Genomic DNA, 23394 nt, shown 5'->3' with positions numbered 1-23394 from the left:
AGATTTACCTCAACTTGAGAGTATCTATAAAAGTGTTACAGTTAGTATCACACATAATGCTGAAAAACCATATATATGCTTCCTCAGGATTGGGAGCAGGAGAGGACTATCTGCTCTCACCACTCTTACTGAGCATAATACTAGAAGTTCTAGCCATTGTAAAAAGTCAAGAAAACAAATAGAAAGCATACAGATTAGAAAAGAAGAAATAACAGTCTTTCTATTTGCAGATGACATGATTGTCTACAGAGAAAATTCCAAGGAGACCTATAGTGGGTGTAGAGATTACTTAAAATAAAATCTTTTAAAAATTTAATTTAGTTTAATTTTCCTTAATTTAATTTAATTTTTAAATTTTGTTTACTTGAGAGAGAGAGAGAGAGAGAGAGAGAGCGCGCGAGCGAGCGAGAGCACATAAGCAGGAGAGGGGCAGAGAGAAAGAGAAACAGAGTCCCAAACAAGCTCCATACCATCAATGCAGAGACTGATGTGGGGCTCGAAATCATGAACTGTGAGATCATGAGCTGAGCTGAGATCAAGAGTCGGCTGTTTAATGGATTGTGCCACCCATGCGCCCCCAGAATAAAACCTTTAAAAAAAAAAGGGAAGGGGTACCTAGCTGCCTCAGTCAGTAGAACATGCAACTCTTGATTTGATCTTGGGGTTGTGAGTTCAAGCACCACGTTGGGAATAAAGATTACTTATCTTTATTTACTTGTTTATTTATTTATTTGAGAGAGAAAGCAAGAGGGAGGGAGTGCCGAGAGAAAGGGAGAGAATCCCAAGCAGGCTCTGTCTGCACTGTCAGGGACTCAAACTCATGAACCTCAAAATCATGTCCTGAGCTGAAATTAGATGCCTAAGTGGCTGTGCCACCCAGGTGCCCTCACGTGTAGAGATTACTTAAAAATAAAATCTTTAAAAAGAAGAAAAAAAAAAGAAAATTCCGAGGAATCACAAAATCACTCTAGAACTAACAAGTGAGTTCAGCAAGGTTGCAGGATACAAGATCAACACACAAAAAAATAAATCATATTTCTATATACCAACAATTATTATTAACTGAAATTAAAAACAGTACCATTTACAATCACTCCAAAGAAAATGAGATATACTTATGTATATACTTAATAAAACATGTATAGGATGTGTATGCTGAATATTGTGATGAAAGAAATCAAAGAAGACCTAAATAAATGAAAAGATGTGTTATGTTCATGTATTGAAAGGCTCAATGTAGTAAAGATATCAGTTCTTTTAAACTGATCAATAGGTTTAATACAAATGATATAAAGAATCCCAGCATGTTTTTTTGTTCTTTGTTTTGTTTTTGTTTTATTTTATTTAGAAACAGACAAGCTTATTTTGAAATTTGATTTATATGAAAAAAATCACAGATTAACTAAAGCAATCTTACTAAAGAAGGATGGGGGGGGTCTCTTCACTCAATATTAAGGCTTACTCGATGGCCATAACGACCAAAATGGTATCCTGTTGTATTCATGGAGAGATAGATACACAGATCTATTGGTATAGAGAACCTAGAAATATATCCACACTGAATATATGTCCGACTAAATTTTGACAAGGTGCAGCAGCAATTCACCAATGAAAAAATTGCTTTTTCGACAAAAGATGCTGGAGCAATTGAACATCTCTCAGCAAAAATTGAACCTTAACTTAAACCTCATACCTTTTAAAATATTAACTAAAATCATAGACTTAAATGTGAAACTTAAAATAGAAAAATTTCAGGGGCATCTGGGTGGCTCAGTTGGTTAAGCATCTAACTTGGGCTCTGGTCATGATCTCACGGTTCATGGGTTCAAGTCCTGAATCTGGCTCTGTGCTTACCAGCTCGGAGCCTGTTTCGGATTCTGTGTCTTCCTCTCTCTCTGCCCCTCCCCTGCTTGCACTCTCTCTCTTTCTCTTTCTCTTTCTCACTCTCAAAAATAAACATTAAAAAAATTAAAATATAAAACTTAAAAAAAAAACCACAGGCGAATATATTTGGGATCTTGGGCTAGGTGAAGAGTTCTTAGACTTAGCATTTAAAGTATGATCTATAAAAGGATAAATTGATAAATTATCACAATTAAAAACCTTTGTTCTGCAAAAGATCCTCTCAGGATGATGCAAAGACACACCACAAACTGGAAAAGAATGTTTGCAAATCACATATGCAACAAAAAATTAATGAAGATCTAGAATATATAAAGAACCCTCGAAACAGTAAAACAAAACAAAGCAAAACCCCAATCCAATTAGAAAACAAGAAAAAGACATGAACAGAAATTTCTTTAAAGAGGGTATACAAATGGCAAATAAGTATGTTAAAAGATGCCTGGGTAGCTCAGTCAGTTGAATGTCTGACTCCTGATTTTGGCCCAGGTCATGACCCCAGGGGCCCAGGTCATGACCCCAGGTTCACAGAACCTACTTAAAATTTTCTCTTTCCCTCTATGCCTCTCCGCAGGATGTGCTCTCTGTTTCTCTCTCTCTCTCTCTCTCTCCCCCTAAAGAAAAAAGGATGTGCAATATGACTGGCCAACAGAGAACTGCAAATTAAAGCCATGAGGTATTACTACGCATCTATCAGAAAGGCTAAAATAAAAAATTGTGACAATATCGCATCCTAGCAAAGATGCAGAGAAACTGGATCATTTGTACATTGCTGGTGGAATTGTAAAATGGTACAGCTGTTCTGGAAAAGTTTGCCAGTTTCTGGTAAAACAAAATATACAATTACCATAAAACCCAGTAATCACATTCTTGGGCATTTACCCAGAGAAGTGAGAGCATCTGCTTGTACATAAATCTGTACATGAATATTCATAGCAACTTTATTTGCCACAGCCAGGAAATGGAATCAACCCACGTGTCCTTCAAGAGGCGAATGGTTAAACTGCGGTATTCCTATAACCATAGAGTATGACTCAGCAACGACAATGAGTAGACTATTGATATGTCCAGCAACTTGGATCAAACTCCAGGGAATTTGGCCTGAGCAAAAAGAAAAAAAGAGCCCACCATAAAAGATTATATAATGTATGATCCATTATATGACATTTTGAAATTAAAAAATGTTAGAAATGGAGGACAATTAATTATCTCCAGCACTTGGGAATGGGGAATGGAAAGAGGGAGGCGGGTGTGTACAAACCAAGGCAACATGAGGGCTTCTGGTGGTGTTGGAACTATTCAGTATTTTAGTGTTGACTGTGGTGATGGATACATGAACCTATATAAAGTTATATAGGATTTAATACACATGCAAAAATAAGGACAAGAAAACTGGGGAAATCTGAGTAAGACAGGTGGTTTGTACCGATGTCAGTATCCTGGTTCTGCTATTGTAGTATAGTTCTGCAAATTTTACCAGTGGGGAAAACTGGATTAAGCATAGACAGATCTCTCTGTATTATTTCTTACAACGGCAAGTGAATTGACAATGATGTCAATAAATCTCCATTCAGAAAAGCAGGGGTGCCTGGCAGACTTGGTAGATAGAGCTGTGACGCTGTCTCCAGGTTGTGAGTTCAAGCCACATGTTGGGTGTACAGATTACTTTAAAAAAGGGGTGCCTGGGTGCCTCAGTCAGTGGAGCATCTGACTCTTTATTTCAGCTCAGGTCATGATCCCAGGGTCATTGGGCTCCGTGCTGAGTGTGGAGCCTGCTTGGGATTCTCTCGCTCTCTCTCTCTCTCTCTCTCTCTCTCCCTCCCTCCCTCTACCCCTCCCCCACTTGCATGTGCATGTGCATCCTCTCTAGTAAAAAAAAAAAAAAGAATACAAAAAATGTACTTCAAATTACATCCCTTTTTTGGGTAGAGTCCTTTAACAAATTCTTATTACACCTGGGATAAAATTCAGATGTCTCTCTAAGGCTCTGATGTTACCTAACTGGAATTTAAATAAAAACTTTAAAAAGGAAAGAAAGAAAAACAAAGGGAAAAATCAGGTTTATAGTTTTTTCTGAGTATCATTTTATGCTAATTGTGTCTTCTTTCCACACTGGACTTCTTTCCATGTTATACAAGCCAATAGACAACACTGTGTTGTTCCCATGAAAACATTCATCTCCCAACTCTTCCTGTGGCTTTTTCTCATCCTTTAGGTCTTGGCTTGGATGTCATCTCCTTAAGAGCCTTTCCTAATGATGCTTCCAACTCTACAGCAAGCTAGTTGGTTAGATTTATAACTCTTTAGATTGTTTGTTACTGATATGGTAACAATGTTAATATTTATTTTAAATGGCATGTATTGATAAGATAACAATGTTAATATTTATTTTAAATGACATGTATATATCTTTCTGGGCTAGCTGCCTATTGAGTGACTGTATGAAAGGAATAAACTTCAGGAGATTTCCCCTGAAATCTTATTAAGGAATATCAGTGAACTATGTAATTATAGAGTGGTTAGGTGTCAGTAGTCTGTTGTATAAAATTAAAAAATATGTTCTGCATTTTATATTTTAAAATATTAACATATATTTGCATGTATTTTCAGTACCTTGGAATGAGTACTGTGTTAACATGGTAGTAAGTCTAGGGTGTTGTTATAAACCAGGGAAGTACATGTAAAAATTTGTAATGGAAAAGTTCTGAATGAATTATTCTTTGCAAAGCTAACCAAGGAAGCTTGTTTACAATGAACTGTAATATTTCAGATATAGTAAGGCTGGAATGAGGGTGTAAATGGTCATGGTGATATGAATTAATGAAACATTTGAATCATTGAACATTTGAGATCCATCATTGAATACAGAAACTAATAATTATAGTTATAAGTAAGGTTAAAATTGGTAATTACCTGAATAATAAAACTCCTAGAAGAAAACATGGACTATAAGCTCATTGCATTGGTCTTAGTGATGATATTTTGGATCTAACATCGAAACCAAAGGCAACAAAAGCAAAAATAAATGAGTGGGACTACATTAAACTAAAAAGTCTCTACACACCAAAGGAAATAGTCAGCATCAACAAAATGAAAAGGCAACCTACTGAATGGGAGAAAACATTCGGAAATCATATATCCAATAAGGGGTTAATTCCAAAATATATAGGGAACTCCTATAACTCAACAGCAAACAATCTGATTACCGAGTGGCAGAGGACCTGTATAGACTTTTTTTTCCCAAAGATGATACAGAGGTGGCCAACAGGTACATGAAAAGGTGCTAACATCATTCATCATCAGGGAAATGCATATGAAAACATGATGAGATATCATATCACACATGTTAGAATGTCTTATCAAAAAGACAAGAAATAACAAGTGTTGATGAGGATGTGGAGAAAAGGGAGCTCTTGGACACTGTTGGTGGGAATGTAGGTTGGTGCAGCCACCAAGGAAAATAGTATGGAGAATCCCCCCAAAATTAAAAATAGAACTACAATATGATTGAGAAATTACACTTCTGGGTATTTCTCTGAAAAAAATGAAAACACTAATAGCCAACATATGGAAACAACCTCAGTGTGCATTGATAGATGAATGAAAAAAGAAAATATTACATATATAACATATACATATATATAATATATAACAACAACAGTGATAGACCTTGAGGGCATCATGCTAAGTGAAATAAGTCAGACAAGGACAAATATCATATAATCTCAATTATATGTGGAACCTTAAAACACCAAAATAAAACAACCAGGCTCATAGAACAAACTGGTGATTGCTGGGGGAGTGGGGGGCTGGAGGGTTGGCAAAATGGATGAAGGGGATCAAAAGGCAGAAACTTCTAGGTATAAAATAAAATAATGAACAGGATGGTAACTATACTTAATATACTGTATTGCATATTTGCTAATTGCTAAACGAGTAGATCTTAAAAGCTCTCATCACAAGAAAAAAATTTGTAATGATGTATAGTAACAGATGATTTATTATTATGTTAGTCATTTGACAATATATACAAATACTGAATTGTTCTAAACCTGAAGCAAATATAATGTTTTATGTCAATTATACCTCAATTAAACAAATAAAAAATGATAAAATAATTTATAAATTATCCTGATACTTGTATGCTAATACTGAAAGGGCTGAAGTTCTTTTAAAAATGTTTTTTTGAGAGACAAATGTTCCTGATAAATATTTAGAAGTTAAGCATTGCTTTTAAAGCACATCAAGTAGTGTATGTTTGTTTTGCCTTATTGTATTGTAAGGTTTCCAGTAAAGTGTCAGTTCTCTTATGATATAATTTGGAGCCTGTTTTTGGAATATTTTATAACCAAATAAATGAATTGTAATAATGGGATGATTATTCTTTGGTTCACTGATTAAAATTCATAGACATAGGGCCTATTCTTTTAAAAAATAAACAAAACTCTATGTGACATGACTTGCAGAGTTTTCCATGAATTTCCCAGTAGTAGATAAGGTCCCTTAAGGAATCAATATAGTAGTTGTGAAGTCAGAGACTGGATGTGGACTAAGATCAGATGCCAAGAAAGGTGGAAATGTATACTGTGCTACGTTAATGTGAAAGTAGAACTGGGCAGGACAGAGGCCAGGGCCTAGCGTTATGTAAAATAGGTGAGTTAGAGGAGGTGTTACCAGAAAAATTGGAGTTTAGTGGTTACGAAAGTAACGAGTTTGTTACCTTGCCTCTGTAGAGATGCCTTTTAGGGATGAAACTCTAAGCCTGGTATCCAACAGACTTTGTTTACATAAGTGACATTAAAAAAAAGGCATAGTGAAGTTATTTATATATCTTGTTCAAATACTTGCATTTTCACTGAATTTCACCTCTGTTACTAACTATCGGTGAGAACTTGAACTGGGAGTAGTATCTCTTTGTGTTGCAGTTTTGTAAGCCAAAAAGTTGAGAGCGTTGGACTAGCTGACTTGTATACATATAACATTATACTGATCTGAATTATTATCCATACATCTAACTGGATTAACAACTGTTTTGTAGGTAATGCAGAGATAAACATCAAGTTAAATTGCTCTAACACCTGTATTAGTGAAGTTGGAGTTAATGAGTGTTTTTCCTTTCCTGTACATATTGCTTAGTAGTTTCTAGAGACCCAATGTTTTGTAACCAAAGTGGGAGAATGTCAAATTTAATCAAGAAAACAAAATATTTATTAAGTAAACAATAAGGAACTCTGGGAGAGTGTGACCTGAAGGTCCCAAAGGCCTCTATCCCTGATGATCTGGTTATTATTTGATTTATGTCAAATAATAACTGCCCTTGTTTTGACCTAAGAGAGGATTGTGTGGGAAGTTTGTCTCTGAGATAGAGCTGAAGCGTCGCTCTGCAGAGTGCCTGGAGCCTAAGTGTATGCACAGTGCCCCCCCTCTCTGCTCCTTGATAAATAGGGAGAAGGTCCAGTTTGCTCCAGTTGCAAAGTTGACGTCCTTGTTAAATCTATCTATACTCGTTCTGTGAGGAAAAGGACAATCTCTAGTAGTACCATTTAACTGTGAGTATTTTGTCTTCTTTCAAAAAACAAAATTTTATAATTGTATGCTGTCTAGATTACATATGAATCTTAATTTTGTTGGCAATTTAAACCATTATGAAACTGTACGGTTTTGAGGGTGTTTTTGGAACTCTTTAGTTTCCAGCATCCTTAGTTTAATTTTTGCAAAGCGAATAAGCCAATGTTGTTACTGTGATAGTCAAACTATAAAAAGCATTTGCCCCTTGAAAACAAGAAATTTAAGTGGCTTATACAGTGATTTGGTTTTTCTCTGAAGAATGACAAGGCAATTTTGAACCGTAGTTGGATTTCAGGTGACGTTCGATGTAATAATGAAAGTTGATTCATGGTGGTATTTACTCTCATATTTTAAAAATGAAATGTGTTTTTAATCAAGAACTTATTCTTAAAATACATTTTATATTTTGAAACAACAGGTTCTATGTAAATTCAAGGCAACCTGAAATGTATTCTGATAAGGATATATTCAGGAAACTACTTCTGTTCAAAATGCCATGATGATATGTATAAAATTTCTTCCAGACTAATTATGGAAGTAGACAAAAACGATATTTCCACATTTCTGAAGTATATATTAAATTCATATTTATTAAATTCATGCATTTTCTAAACATTTAGTCTGCTTTCTCTTTCTTAAGCTGTGAAAATTACTTCACATGACATTAATTTTTTTTCACTTAAAACTATATATCGAATTGTAAGATTCCATTTATATGAAAGGTCTAGAATAGGCAAATACTAGACACAGTAAGTGGATTGGTGGTTGCTAAGGATTGGGGGGAAGGAGAGAATGAGGAGTGACTCTTTATGGGTATGGGGTTTCATTTTGCAGTAATAAAAATGCTCTGCAATTAGATGGTGGTAATAGTTGCACACTGTGAATATTCTAAAAACCATGAATTGTACATTTTAAAAGAACAAATTTTTATTATGGAAATTACATCTCAATAAAGTTGCATAGTAATACTGTATGTGACGACTTCACAGTGTAAAATTCTCCAAGTATTCTACGGCTGAAGGACAGGTTCTTGTAAAGGAATCAAGAAGCCTTAATTTGTGCTGTTATTCAAGTATAGTCTCTTCATTTTTCTTGGTTCCAATAAGCTCAGAGAATTTTGGGTCAAAGAAGCTGTGTTCTGAAAAACGTTTTTATAAGTATGTATCAAATAGCACTATCATTCCTTTTTTTTTTAAGTAGCAGCTACTTTGAAAAGTAAAATGTTTTTCTTGTGAAGCCATCTACTTTTCAGTGATATCAGTTTTATGCAATGCATTATTCATGATTCAAGTGACATATATTGCAAGAATGAAAATGTAAAAACTGTTAAAGTGTTTAACATGTAGCTATAGTTCTCCAGAGTCAATATGTTTTTCTTATTAAAGTTCTAGCTATGTGAAGGCTCCTAAGCACGATTTATGGTTACGGCAGAGGAGATGCAAATTCATTTCTGCAGTTAAGCATCTTTTCAGGAAAACAGTTATTTTCTGTGGAAAATACAATTTTTAAATAAATGTATATTGGTTCTAGGAAAAAAAATATAGACTTTGCCCATGCCAAATTGATCCTCTTGATAAAAGCTTCTCTCTTAACTACGTTATTTTTGTTTTTAAATAAATATTTACTGGGAAAGATAACAAAACAGAATCACGCAAGCCTATTGTAACTTTAATAGGATAGGAAGTCTTTGATTACATACCTCTCTCTATGTTATTAATAATTTACTTAAGTGTTCTTAAACCAATTGTATGAACACTGTATTTCTGAAAGTTCTCATTTACTATGTATACATATTAAAATACTTCTAGTAAACATCTAAAAGGCTGAAGAAAACTTAGTGAAAAATTTTATATAGAAAATAATACATTACTATGAGCATTTAAAGAGAGAAATATTTCATATTTTAAGAGGCATAGTTTTAATCAAAGGCTTATTTATGTTATGTTCCATGTATGCCCTGGAATATAACTAGTCCCTAAACTGATAAAAACAGGTCTGCTTTAGATAATATTTTTGGGTGTTCATTTACCAGTATTGGAAGGATTGGGTTTTAGAACATTGTTATTTGCGATTTGAATGCTGATAGTTGCTTTACTCAAGGATACTTATGTGTGTCTTCGTCAGAATATTACCAGTTTTGTTTTAGTGTGCTACCTCGGATTTGTTCTATATTATTTCTCAATCTCTCAGCAAAGTCTGTATCTAAGTAGTGTACAAATACTTTTTAATTTTCAGTCTTCTTCAGATATTCAATATTGTGTGAAGCCTCGTGGTAAATACAGCAATTTTAAAAGAAGGGTAATTAACAACTTCAACTTTCCCAATTCCTTTATAATTTTATAAAATCTAATTGAGGCTCAAAAGAGACGTTTGGAAAGGACTGAACGGGATCATTGCTAAAAAGTATCACACAAATTATATGGATGGCATTCAGAATTGTTTTTATAAGGAAGGCCAATTGACCTCTTGTAATATAGGAATACTGATGGATCATATTGATTTTAGTCTGACTTTTCAAGGAAAACTTCATACTAAGATTGCACTTATTTGGGGGTACTGCTTTTCATCTCTTCCATACGATGCTCATTCTATTGGACTGGAGCTATGCTGTCAGAAGACTGGGGATTCAAATGCATTTAAAGGAACATACATCCTATTAGATGATAAAGGGGACACTTTTCAGAGATATTACTATTTGAATCATTTTCATGGACATAGAAACCTTAGCCACGAACTCCTCACCTGAGTAATAAATCCAAGTGAAATGTTTTTCAATACAATCTCAGAGACTGTCTCAGAAGTGGGTCACATAAATTTTCTGGCATGATCTAAAACTCATTTTCTTCTTTTCTGGTTCTTTTTAAAGGTGAAAACAGTCTTTATCTTCTAATAGAGAAGATAAAGCTGTAAGATACGATGGACTCAAGAGTGAGGTTTATTTTCTTCCAATATTTTTCAACCTCTTAAACTGTGATTTCCTGTTTAAGTTTATTAAAATTTTGGAGTTCCTTTCTAGGAAATAACAAAAATAAATACTTTTTTCCTCATTAAAGGATGCCCTTAGATTTTGAATAATTTTTCTTATAACAGCTTATGATTTTTAGGCTTTACTATTAAAAATAAAACACTTTCCCCAGTAATCCATAAACTTTTTTCATAAATAAAAAAATAAAATTTTAGTCAAGCAGAACCAAAATTAATGTTTTAATGTTTAGCATATCACAGGACTATGAAAAATATTTATAGAGGACTTAGAAAAACACAAGTGCTATCTACGAAAGGCATTTTTTTTCACTCTTTAATTTCCTTCATGAAAAAGTTTAATTTTTCTTCCTAGTTCATCTAAATTTAAGACAGTGAGATCTTGAAACTATTAGAATAGCGATTATGAGAATCAGTTATTAAAGACAAGAACTGGGCTGGATTTTACATACATTAATTAAACTCTCCCAATAATTTTGCCAGGAGGGTTTATTATTTTTCTTCTACAAATGAGGAAACTAAGGTTTAGGGAGGTTTAATAAATGACCCATAAATAAATGGTGAGAGCAATGTATGAAGCCTGACACCAAAACCTGGCACATGTTTAAAAGCCACACTGAAATAAAAAAAAGCCACATTGATTATTACCAAGGTTTAATGAGTTATTTGTAAAGAGCTGAGCAATAAGAAATTGGCAGAATTCGGGGCGTCTGGATGGCTCAGTCAAACATCTGACTTTGGCTCAGATCATGATCTCACGGTTTGTGGGTTTGAGCCCCACATCAGGCTCTGTACTGACAGCTCAGAGCCTGGAGCCTGTTTCTCTTTCTCTGCCCCTTCCCCCACTTACATTCTCTTTCTCTGTCTGTCTCTCTCAAAAGTGAACATTAAAAAATTTAAATATACATATATATAAAGAAATTTGAAGAATTAATAATTTCGTGTTTAGAAATTGAAAACTCAATATTTTCCAATTAAAGTATAAATATAAATGTATAATTTTAGTATAAATTCTGCTATTTTTTTCAAAAATAGTATCGTACTTTTATGAAATCATGCTGAGTTGATAATCATGCTTTCAAATAGTCTACAGAAGTTTTGTTTCCTTCAGGTTCTATTTCAGCATTCACTGATGAATAGGTGAGAATTGGATCAGAGAATGACAAATACTTATGTCACTACACCTGACGGGTACTGTCTTACTGAACCAGTGCCGTACTATGGTATGTAAACAAAAAGTTACAGTATAATACTTAATAAAACATTTTTTGTGTGAAATATTGGTTAATAACTCGGTTTTTTAATAGGAATTAAACAGGGGCGCCTGGGTGGCTCAGTCAGTTAAGCATCTGACTTTGGCTCAGGTCATGATCTCACAGTTCATAGGTTTGAGCCCCGCATCAGACTCTGTGCTGACAACTCAGAGCCTGGAGCCTGCTTCAGATTCTGTGTCTGCCTCTCTCTCTCTGCCCATCCCCTGATCACACTGTCTCTTTCTGTCTCTCAAAAATAAATAAATATTAAAAATTTTAAAAATAAAATAAAAAAGAAATAAACGAGTAAACCAAAGACTTAAAATTATTCTCAACAAGAGGAATTAAAATAAAAAACATAATAAAAAATCATTCCCTCTAAGAGAATATAATTAATTTAAAAAGTTAGTAATACAAAAATATTGTAAGTCAGGATCAAATGTAAAGAAGGAAAAGCCTAGGGTGCCCGGGTAGCTCAGTTGGTTGAACATTAGACTCTTGACTTTGGCTCAGGTTATGATCTCACAGTTCATAGGATGGAGCCCTGAGTTGGGCTTTGCACTGAGAGCTAGAAGCCTGCTTGGGATTCTCTCTCCCTCTCTCTGACTCTTTTCTGTGTGCCTGTGTGAGCACACTCTCTCTCTCCCAAATAAACAAACTTAAAAAAAAAAGGAGGGAAAAGCAAGATAGTATAAAATTGTATTTAATTTTTAAATTTTGAATTAACTGCACATTAGAAGTTGTTTTAGGAGTTAGTTGAAGCCAGTTCACATGCACTCTAGTAGATGTAGCTCAGTGTGCTATTCAATACATTTGAAAGTTTAATCTTGATATAAGATTTTTATTGAAGGGAAAGAAACAGAAACAGAATGCAGGATATGATAGCCTAAAATAAATTTTCTCCAAAATGAGTAAGGCTATAATATAAATTTACTTTAGAGTCAGTTTTCTTGTAGGGTTAAGGTTAGGGTTAGGGTTTCAACTCTGATTTCCATGACAATGGAACACCAGCCAGTATTCTACAGTCTTTTGACACTCAACCCAGAAGAAAAAATCCACAAATTTTTTTTTTAAAAAAGTTGTGATCGTTTTACTAGTAACCTATTTATATCAGGTGCTCATTAGCATTTATTCAACACTTAGCATTAGAGAGAGTGCTATAAGATTGCAAGTGATTTATGTGAGTTAGTTAATGAAAATTATGTTTACTGATCTTGGTGGTAGAATTTTAAGGTTAATCACCTATTGACTCAGCATCAGGAAAAGTACAAATATTACTAGTTACAGACATACAGCAGGGCGACTCAGTACTCCTGGGTCCATTTGGAGCCAATTTTCCGGATTCAGAGTTAACAATTTTGATTAAGTTGATATTTGGGAGCTTCTAATAATTGTAAGTTGATATTTTGGAGCTTCTAATAATTGTAATAGTGATATTTGTTAAGCATTGTTTTATATTTTATATTTTCTTTGCAGACCATATTTTATTTATCCTTACAGTAGCCCTTTGAGGCTGGTGAATTTATCCCCAGATAGTTGCTACTGAGAATTGTTGGTCAACAAAACACAAAAGAAACTAATAATTTAAATCAGGCCTATAATTTGCAAAGGAGAGTGTTAAGGTATATTAAATGGAGAGTTCAAGTAAAAATTTTTTTAATTTATTTGTTTATTTTGAGAGAGAGAGAGAGAAAGCATGAGTCAGGGAGGGGCAGAGAGAGAAGGAGAGAGAATCCCAAGCAGGTTCCATACTGTCAGCATAGAGCCCAACGTGGGACTTGAACTCATGAACTGAACTCATGAACTGCAAGATCATGACCTGAGTCAAGCCTGGACACTTCACTGACAGAGCCACCGAAAAGCCCCAGAAAAAATTCTTTTTTGCTTGAGATAACTAGGTAACTAGTAAAATTGTGTTTCAGTTTGATATTTTTGGGAGGTGGCTAATTATTAGTTCATCTCTTTGTTAACCTGAATGCACGACAAATGCTTGTATCACAATAAGGGAAATGCAAAAAACGGGAAAAACCTTTTTTCATTGCAAACACTGGGAAATATGCATTTCTATTTAAGATGGAGGCTAGATTTAGTTTGTAGGCCATTAGCAACTATTGCCCTTTCTCCCAGCTCCTGGGCAAACTCTGAATACCACCGAGATGGCAGTATTTACGAGGCATTGCAGTATAGTTCACTGCCTACTCCTTGTGCTGGACAGCAAGTCCCTGGGATGGAGTGGACGTGTTGACCTGTTTTGTGAGCATAAAACTCTTTGACCTTTGAAAACAATTATGGAATTTTGACATTTTACCATTTGTTCTTGTTTTCTGTTAAAAACAACTAGATATTCTGCCACAGCAAATCAATTATCATCTGTATGACACTGATTTTCAAGAATCGCCTTTTTGCCAGTATTCTACTGTCCAGTTTCCAACAGCTTTGGAGTCCCAATCTTTACAAAGTCATTTCAACACTTATAGCTTGGATCCACAGTTCAGTGGTGGAGAATGTGGACTTGTTTCCTGTGATTTAAATAAACCCACTTGTGTGGTTGACCATGATGCTGAAGAAGGATACCCTGGAATAAAAGGGTCCAGCCTAACTCATTCTTCTATTCAAATTAAGAGACAGGAAGAACTCTGTGTAGTGTGTGGTGACAAAGCATCAGGATATCATTACAATGCACTTACTTGTGAAGGTTGCAAAGGTAAGGATAAAGTTAAAACAAAACTGAAGTCCTAGGTTTCACAGTGAAGAGTCATGACATTTTAAGCCTGTAAGAATACCCTTACTTTTTAAAGTATGAAAAAGCAAACCAGGGAGAGCCATTTATATATTTAAAGGTGATCAATCTGTGGCATAAAAGACATGAAAGGGGAATGTAATAAAGTTTTGATTTAGTTTTCATTTTTGATGAAATCGTATACATTTAAATATAAACTTCAATATTTACATAATCACAGGAGGTTTCTGTGTTCCTAGATGAGTCTGACATTGGGATGGAAAATGATTTTTAAAACCATCTAAATGGTAACTATTACACCTTCTCATTTGGTTGGTATAATTCATGCATTAGAAGGGAATTTGAAATTAAATGACTTCTATGATCCTATTTTTTTGGAATGCTTTTTTGAAAACAAATGGGAAGTTTGCAAGTGAAGATTATTATTGACAATGAAATATTCAAAAAGCAAAATAGCTTTTGATGAAATTTTGAGGTTTTGAAACACTTCGGCACCATTTTTATTTACAAATGCAATGTTGAGCCAGCACCTGGAAATGATTAGGCCGGTGCAGCGCTAGGTAAACATATCTGCTAGAAGTTCATGGTGAAGATTAACTGTCAGAATCTCACAACTTACCACTCACAAAGACTAGCCAAATAAAGACGGTGGGAAATGAGATACAAGCTTTATGAATAGAATAGTTGGGAAAGTATTTGCTTTCTCTTAAAATGCAGGGCCTTGCTGTTAAAACTAGTTAAAACTAGGATGAGGCATAGTTCTTGAAAACTTCAGCTGAGCTTTCTGCTCCCTTTGTTGAATGTAAATCATGAAACTTCCACTCTCAGGTGTGTCTACAGATGGAAGGTATGGCAGGCCTCTCAGAGGGGCATTGACATAGCTTATCAATTTTACTGCTTGGAATAGATTAAGAAGAAGCAGGGGTGACCACATAGGGATGGGAAATGAAAGCAGAAATGCGAAGGGGGACTGCTATGCATGGATTTAGGAAATGAAAGAGAAAATATAGATACCTCCACCAAAACAAATACACAAAAAACACAGCCTACTCAATGTTGCAGACCAAATAACCTAACAATATTTTCTCACCTGTAGGAGTGCTAAAGAAGGAAGGACAGGGGACTAAGTTTTGAAGAGTATCTCTTCCTTTATGGGTTGAGGTGGAAATGTGAGAAGAAAAGAGGTTTCACATGAGCACACATTCTTTCAAAGGCAGCTAGAGAGATGCTTCATGGAATGCCGATATTCTGTAAAACACAGTTGTAAAAATGCTTTAGATGGTATAGCATAACCATAATATAATAGATAAAATAGAATCATAATGTGTTGGAACTATTTAGTTTAATTTTTGGTTGTGATTATTGAAAGGAATACTCTTGGAATAGAATATATAAATCATGAGGGAATATAAATGTATATCAAACCAAACCTTCTTATGGATAGAAAAACCACATTTTATTGAAATAATTTAGTTATTTTGATCACCTTACTAGGAAGGTATATATTACTAAAAACCACAGCTAACAGTACCTAATTGTAAAATTTAAAAGTAGCTTTTCTTGTCATTAGGTTTTTTTCGACGTAGCATCACCAAAAATGCAGTATATCATTGCAAGAATGGTGGGCATTGTGAAATGGACATGTACATGCGTAGGAAATGTCAAGAGTGCAGACTAAAAAAGTGTAAGGCAGTAGGAATGTTGGCAGAATGTAAGTATTGTGGATTTGGGGTTTTTTTTTTTTAAGGAGGATTTTAGCTTTTCTTATCTTACAACTTAATGCATTCCTCAAATTGTCATTTTGAACATTAACATATTTGTTTAGATTTAATCTATATCTCTAGCAACTGAAAAATTAGGATGATCAGTAACCAATCTAGGTAATTATTTCCATAAATCTTGTTCTATAGTATATTGCTCTAATTTTGCCAGTAATCATATGTTCTTCATAACTGGAAATCCTTGTACTGTCATATTACTTAACTGAAAGTTATACAGTATATCTGTAGAGAGCAGAGTTTTAAATTACTAGTTCCCCTTCTTTGGTCTTGCATCTTTATAAGCCTACATGGTACGTAGGGAAGTAGAGCCTACTAACAGCCCGTAGGTGTCAAAACCTAACTCACCAGGCAGAAGAGTACCTAAGCTCTTTGGGTTCCTATATGTTCACAGAGTTTTTAGCTTATAAATTACATGATGTCATTTAATCTTCAGAGTAGCACTAAGATTTTGGCATTATTCCCTCAATTTCTCCTATTTCCCAGGGCTCAAAATCTCATGGTGATTTCAAAAATTTTTTTATTAATAAGCTATTAATGTTTTCTTCTCATGCCTAATATAGCCTTGCACAAACTTTTATTATCTTGCACTTATTGGTATTTCTTCATTTTTTCTTTTTAGTTCAATCTACCTTCAACTGCTATAGTATTCTATTTTTTACTAAGTTACACTCTTGTTCAATAAATACCAATGCAATATCCTGTTTATATTATACTGCCTATTATAATAAAATCCAAACTCTTCAAAGTTATTGACCGAAAGGATTCCTATTTAAAATTCTATGGTTGGAGTAGATCTTAAGGTTATCCTGTCCAGCCTGAATCCTTTACTTTGTCCCTGTCTGAGACTGCTCAGGCTGCCATAACAGAATACCATTGTCTTGTTAGGAAAAAATTGACTTAGCTCATTTAAAAAAATCACAAAATATGCTCTTGACCTATATGAAAATCAAAGAAAAAAGCTCACAGATAAGGTAGTTCAACTGCTATACCAATTGATATTTTATGTTGCTTTCAAGATCTAACAAATGTGTATATTTCTCTAACATAAAAAGGTTTAGGTTTGTAGTTTGGAGATGCAAAATTAATTTTTAATTTATGTCTAGGCTGACTATGCATTTTTAAGTAGAAGGAAGTGATGGAAGGAAAAGGAGAAAGTAACATAGTAAATTTAATTGCTGTGTATATACTTGCCACAAAAAAGAAAGATTCTTTGTGAAAAGACAGTCTATGATTATATGTGTATGCAGTATAAGACAATTTCCATCAAGTCCTAGAGTGGCATTTGCCATACCTAAAACATATATAAATTTTGTTGTATCACAGGTTTGCTCACAGAAATCCAATGCAAATCAAAGAGACTTCGAAAGAATTTTAAGCAGAAGAATAGGGTGTCCTCTAGCATCAAAGTTGAAGAGGAAGCAGACAACAAGCCTGTATCATCCACCACTAGTTCTGGAAAAGTGGCAAGACTCTTCTTAAAAAATTTCTTATTTCTTTAAGGATGACATGATGTCTTGTTTAATAAGAATTCATTATAGTTCTCCCCCTTCCCCCATGTTTTTTTTTTTTTTAATAGATTAAGGAGAGCATGGAACTAACTCAAGAGGAACATCAGCTCATCAAGGACATTGTGGCTGCTCATCAAAAATATACAATTCCTTTAGAGGAAACAAAGATATTTGTATGTGTTCATTACTGGCAGGAAATAATTGATAACTAAATATGTTGGAAAATAAGAGTGTCCACATGAAAGTTTAAAATTTAAACTTTTAAAAGTTAAAGAAAAAAATCTATTAACCTTATTTCTTTTTGTTGGCTAGTTGCAGAAGCATGCAAATCCTGAGCTGAGCTTTTTGCATCTCTCAGAGACAGTGGTCCTACACCTACAGGGGTTAGTGGATTTTACTAAGGGACTCCCAGGTAATCACTTCACCTTTGGGAAAAAAATGACTTTTATACTTTTTTTCTGAAGTTTCCTGTTTTAAAGGAAGGGGACCATTTGGAAGACAAAACCCTCTACTTTTCCAGCAAAGCTGGTGGAAATGGTTCATTTTATCTGCTTTAAACAATCAGGTGGTTGAAAATCTAAATATTTAAAAATATTCAAATGACTTGAAGGACTTAGCACGAGACAAATAATACGATTGAGTGTATCTTTTAACCTTAGATAAAGCATGAAACAAAATTACTGGTACAATATGAAAAAAGTAGGTAAGTAGGCCAAAACTTACCTATCTACATATACAGATAACTCACTGTGAAAACACATTCTTTGAGGTTAAACTGATTATTTTTAATTTGTTCTTGGCATATGAAAGTATTATTATCCAGTTCTGATCAAAGTGCTCCAAAAAATTACCATGTGGAATCAAGAATTCTATCTAGATTTGAAGTTACAAATTGTGATTATTCTAAGGAAACATTTAGGATTTACATTATAACTAAATGGATAATTAAAAATACTAAATCTAATACCTGAAAAGTATCTTTTTGTTATTGATTTCTAACAATTATGTGATCTTTTGTTAAAGGATTTGAAAATTTGACAACTGAGGACCAGACTGCATTACTCAAAGGATCAAAAACTGAAGTGATGTTTCTTCATGGGGCCCAACTCTATAGTCTGAAAGAATGTCTTTCATCAGCTTCTGAAAGTAAAAAAGGCCAGCCAACATAATCTTAATGTTAACAGTTACTATTAAATACAGCAATAAATTATAACATGGAGTTATTTTTTCTGATTATATTTTTATTTTACTAGTTAGTTTAGGAATAAGAATTTCATAATAGCTTTTCTAATTCATTGGTCTAGCTTTTGCTTTTCTTTTAAAGTAAACCATTTTTTACTATACGGCATCATAGGAAAAATCTTTTTGGAGAGTTTTCTACCCAAAATTTATATAAAATCTAAACTGTTAATCTCACTTCATGTTTCAGTAATAAAAATTATAAATCTACCATTTGTTGGGAATGTTTCCTAACAGATTATAATGGATTTATTATCTGTGAAAAGTTTTTCTTTTTTTAAATCAGACTTTATATTCCCTGTTACTAGGTACTATGAGAATATCACATCATTCAGATCACTCACTGAATTGTCACAATCAGAGTGTTAATGGAAGTGTTATTTATTCTATGAAAACCTTTTGTAAGGAAGACTGTCCTCCGACTTCACTGACTGGTAATATTACATACCATACACAATAGTATACTGGATGGGAAAAATTGATCAGATATAATGTTTCATTTTATTATTCTGCTTTAAGAAAAAGTGATAATGGCAACACGTTTGATTCTGCACAGTGTTCTGACGAAAATACATTTGCTATTAATCTTTTTAGGTATTGCTGAAGAATTTATTAACACATTGTTTTACTTCTATAGAAGAATGAGTGAGCTAAATGTTACTAACACTGAATATGCTCTGCTTGCAGCAACAACTGTGTTTTTTTCAGGTAAAAAGCCATTCAAAAGTAAAAATTTGGATTAAGTTTGGCAATCAAATCATGATGCCTGTGGTTATTACATTATTCATGGATGCCAAATGTAACAATTTTGTTTCATCAAAATCTCTCATTGAGAGAATTCTCTTTAGTTTATGAACATGCTATAATTTCTTGCATCTTAAAAAATGCCTTTTTGACCTATAATCTCCTGTCAGCTGTTCTCCCATTTCTCTGTTCTATTTTACAGAAAAAAACCTTTTTTGAGTTGTCTGTACTCCTGCCTTTATTTCTCTCAACTCATTTACTCACAAACCCACTGCAGTCAGATTTTCTCCCCTTCTTTCCACTCTGCCATAACTTGTCAAGATCTTCAGCAATCTGGCATTGCTGATTCCAGTGGTCAATTCTTAGTCCTTACTGTACTTGACCCATCATCATCTGACAGAGCAGATCATTCCTTCTCTCTTGGAACACTTTCATCACTTGGCTTCTGTTGGTCACTCCCTCCTTCTTGAAAAACTTTTTTTCCACACTTAATTTCCAAGACATCACACTCTCTTGATTTTCCTCCTCAGCGACTGCTCTTCCTATCTCCTTTGTTGATTCCTCTTCATCTCTCACACTGATAAATGCTAAGAGTGCCCTAAGACTCAGTTCTTTTTTCTTATATATTCACTTGAACCTTTGAAATTTCATCCCATCTCATGGCTTTGAACACCATCTACATGTTAACAATTCCCCAATTAAAAACATTTATTTTTACATTTATTCATATTTGAGAGACCGAGAGAGACAGAGCGTGAACAGGGGAGGGGCAGAGAGAGAAAGAGACACAGAATCTGAAGCAGGCTCCAGGCACTGAGCTAGCAGTCTGCACAGAGCCTAATGCGGGGCTTGAACCCACGAACCATGAGATCATAACCTCAACTGAAGTCAGACACTTAACTGACTGAGCCCCCCAGGCGCCCCTCCCCAATTTATTTTTATCTGAGAGAGAGAGAGAAAGAGAGAGTGTATGTGGGAGAGTGAGCAGGGGAGGGAGAACATATGCAGGCTCATTGCTGAGCCTGAACTGAGAATGGAGCCTGATGTGTGGGGCTCAATTCCATGACCTTGGAGTACAACCTGAGTGAAAATAAAGAGTCGGATGCTCAACCAACTAAGCCACCCAGGCAACCCAAACAACTCCTAAATTTATATACCAACTTGGACTGCTTCCCTAAACTCCACTAAATAGCCTACTCAAGATTTCAACTTCTAGTAAAGCATATCAAATTTAACCTAGCCTAAGGTGAACTCCTGATCTCTCCCAGATCCCCCTATATTCTTCCTCCATCTTTACTATATGGCATCTCCATCCTTCAAGTTGCACAAGCCAAAATTTGTGAATTCATTCTTCATTTCTTTCTTTTTCTTATACCCATATCAAAAAGGCAACACCTCCTGTTGGCTCTGGCCTCAAAATATATCCAGAACTCAACCATGTCTTATTCTGTTCCTGACACCCTAATTCCAACTCGTGGGGTTTTTTGTTTGTTTGTTTGTTTGTTTTTGCTTTCCTGTTTTGGCCCTTGCTTTCCTAGGGTCTAGTCTCTATATAGAGGCTGGAGTTATTCTTTTAAAACATAAGCCAGGTCATTTCATTTCTCTGCTCATAACCCTTTCATGGTTTCCTATTCTACATAGCTTAAAGCCAAGTTTTTCCCATTATTGCCTACTACTATCCCTTTTGGTTACCCCACCACAGCCACATTTTTTTCACATTACTTTTGATACATATTGTTACTTGAAAATATCAAGCAGTCTCCTGCCACACGTTGTACTGTACTTGACAAATATGCTTGGAAAGCTATTTCCCCAGAATAGCTACATGCCTCCCTCCTTCATCTTGGATCTCTGTTAAATGTCATCTTATCGCTGATTATTCTTTTAAAAATAGCTACTGCGCCTCCAACCCTAAATTCTTATCCCTTTCTCTGTTTATTTTTCTCTGTAACACTTCTCATTGTCATATTATGTTTTTATTTAAAACGTGTATATGTCTCTTTTCATGCCCACTCCTCCCAAACTCAGGATATAAGCTTAATGAGGGCAGGGAATTGTGTGTTATGCTCACTGCTGTATCTCCACCACAATGCCTGGATAAATAATTTTTGCCTAATCATTAAGAAGTTCTTGGTTGGTTCTTATTTTTATAACTAGGTACTTAAGAAGCTTCACCTTTTACTTATTGTTGACCTTGAGAAAATTAATATTTTTTCAGTTTCAAATAAGCTTGAGACTTGCTTTTATATTATTATAACCACTTACTGACTCTTCCTATTTGACTTCTCTATGTCTTAAGAAGCTTGTCTAAAAGACAGTGGTAACAATAGAATTTACCTCATAGTGTACTCTGAAGACTAAATAAGACATTGCATGAAATAAGTTACTTAGTGTAATATCTGGCATATATTAGGGGTCCAGTAAATAATTGCCATTTTTATTATGTACAAATTGTATTGTTTTAAATTAATTTGCTGTCTTTTACCACTCTCCAGTATTCATTAAGATGTACATGCTGATGTTTTTCAGATCGTCCATGCCTTAAAAATAAGCAGTATGTGGAAAATATACAGGAACCAGTTTTACAAATTTTGTACAAATATTCAAAAATTTATCATCCAGAAGACCTACAGCATTTTGCTCGTCTCATAGGGAGGCTCACTGAACTGAGGACACTAAATCACAACTACTCAGAAATACTTAGCACTTGGAAAGCAGAGGACCCCAAATTGGCTAGTTTACTCTCGGAGAAATGGGATTTGCTTTCACACTGCTGAATTTTAAAATGTTGTTGTGGTTTGTCTTAAAGTTTTCTAAATCTAGATTGTTTATCATTATAGGATGACTGATTTGAAAAATATAAACAGGATTGCTAGGTTTCTAATATATCACCATAAAATAGACATTATTAGTGCTCATCAAAATTTGTGGAACTTACGACCACCACTACAGGGACAGCCGGGATTCTTTTCAAGATTTGACTCAAAAGAAGCAATAATTATTGTTTGCATGGTTCCTTCTAAAGGGAAAATGCTAGAGTTCTTACCTGAAGAAACTTTGTTTCCCTTTTGTAGATAATTGAATGAAAATACATAGATTACTTATAGACATGACAAAGGCTATCTAGCGGAAACAATTATAATAAGAATAAAGACAGTTTGTGAACTTCATTAATTAGGCCAGATTGATAGATAAAGAGCTAATATTTTAAACTTATTCCTGTTATGGCATTTTATGAATTATTAAAGGGGAACAAAGCTTTGTTCAACTCTTACCTTTTCTTAATGTTTTTTAAAAAGAAATCTTTTTGGCCGCTAGATGGCCCACTAATTTGGCTAAGGTTAGTAATGTAGAAAGAACCATGGAGGCGTATTGCACCTATACGCCCAGGATCCTGAACAAATTGGCTGTCATTCTTACTTTTGTAAACCAGGCAGTGCCAGATATTAGAAACCCTAAAAGAGACCCTTACCAAATTAACCATGGAGACTGGCAGAAATTGGGTAAACTCTCCTTCCCTATGCCCTTTACAGGGTAAGAAATTCCCCTTACACCAAGGAGGGCTATGCTAGGCTTTAGGGGAACAATGTTACTTCTATGCCAATAGCTTAGGAATTGTACAGGATAGCCTAGCTGTGGTTCACGGCCACCACAAGAGAGGAGAAGAATGAGGAGCC

The 23394-nt window shown here is 34.5% G+C and overlaps 1 protein-coding gene across 1 annotated transcript in view; it reads left to right on the top strand.

The window, feature by feature from the left end:
* LOC115298732 (bile acid receptor-like) overlaps positions 1-22991 on the top strand; it is a 67556-nt gene extending 44565 nt beyond the window's left edge. Inside the window, exons 6-15 of the mRNA XM_029947804.1 lie at positions 11564-11675; positions 14047-14409; positions 16016-16156; positions 17550-17689; positions 17803-17907; positions 18047-18146; positions 18758-18880; positions 19282-19407; positions 19568-19681; positions 22247-22991. Coding sequence (XP_029803664.1) covers positions 11612-11675; positions 14047-14409; positions 16016-16156; positions 17550-17689; positions 17803-17907; positions 18047-18146; positions 18758-18880; positions 19282-19407; positions 19568-19681; positions 22247-22494 — 1524 coding nt within the window. The 5' untranslated portion in view covers positions 11564-11611 and the 3' untranslated portion in view covers positions 22495-22991. The remainder of the gene's footprint in view (positions 1-11563; positions 11676-14046; positions 14410-16015; positions 16157-17549; positions 17690-17802; positions 17908-18046; positions 18147-18757; positions 18881-19281; positions 19408-19567; positions 19682-22246) is intronic.
* The last annotated feature ends 403 nt before the right edge of the window (positions 22992-23394 follow it).

This window comes from Suricata suricatta, chromosome 8 (assembly GCF_006229205.1).
Source record: "Suricata suricatta isolate VVHF042 chromosome 8, meerkat_22Aug2017_6uvM2_HiC, whole genome shotgun sequence".
In the NCBI taxonomy this organism is placed as follows: Eukaryota; Metazoa; Chordata; class Mammalia; order Carnivora; family Herpestidae; genus Suricata; species Suricata suricatta.
Note: the sequence above shows the minus strand (reverse complement) of the source record. Positions and strands in the feature narration are given on the sequence as shown.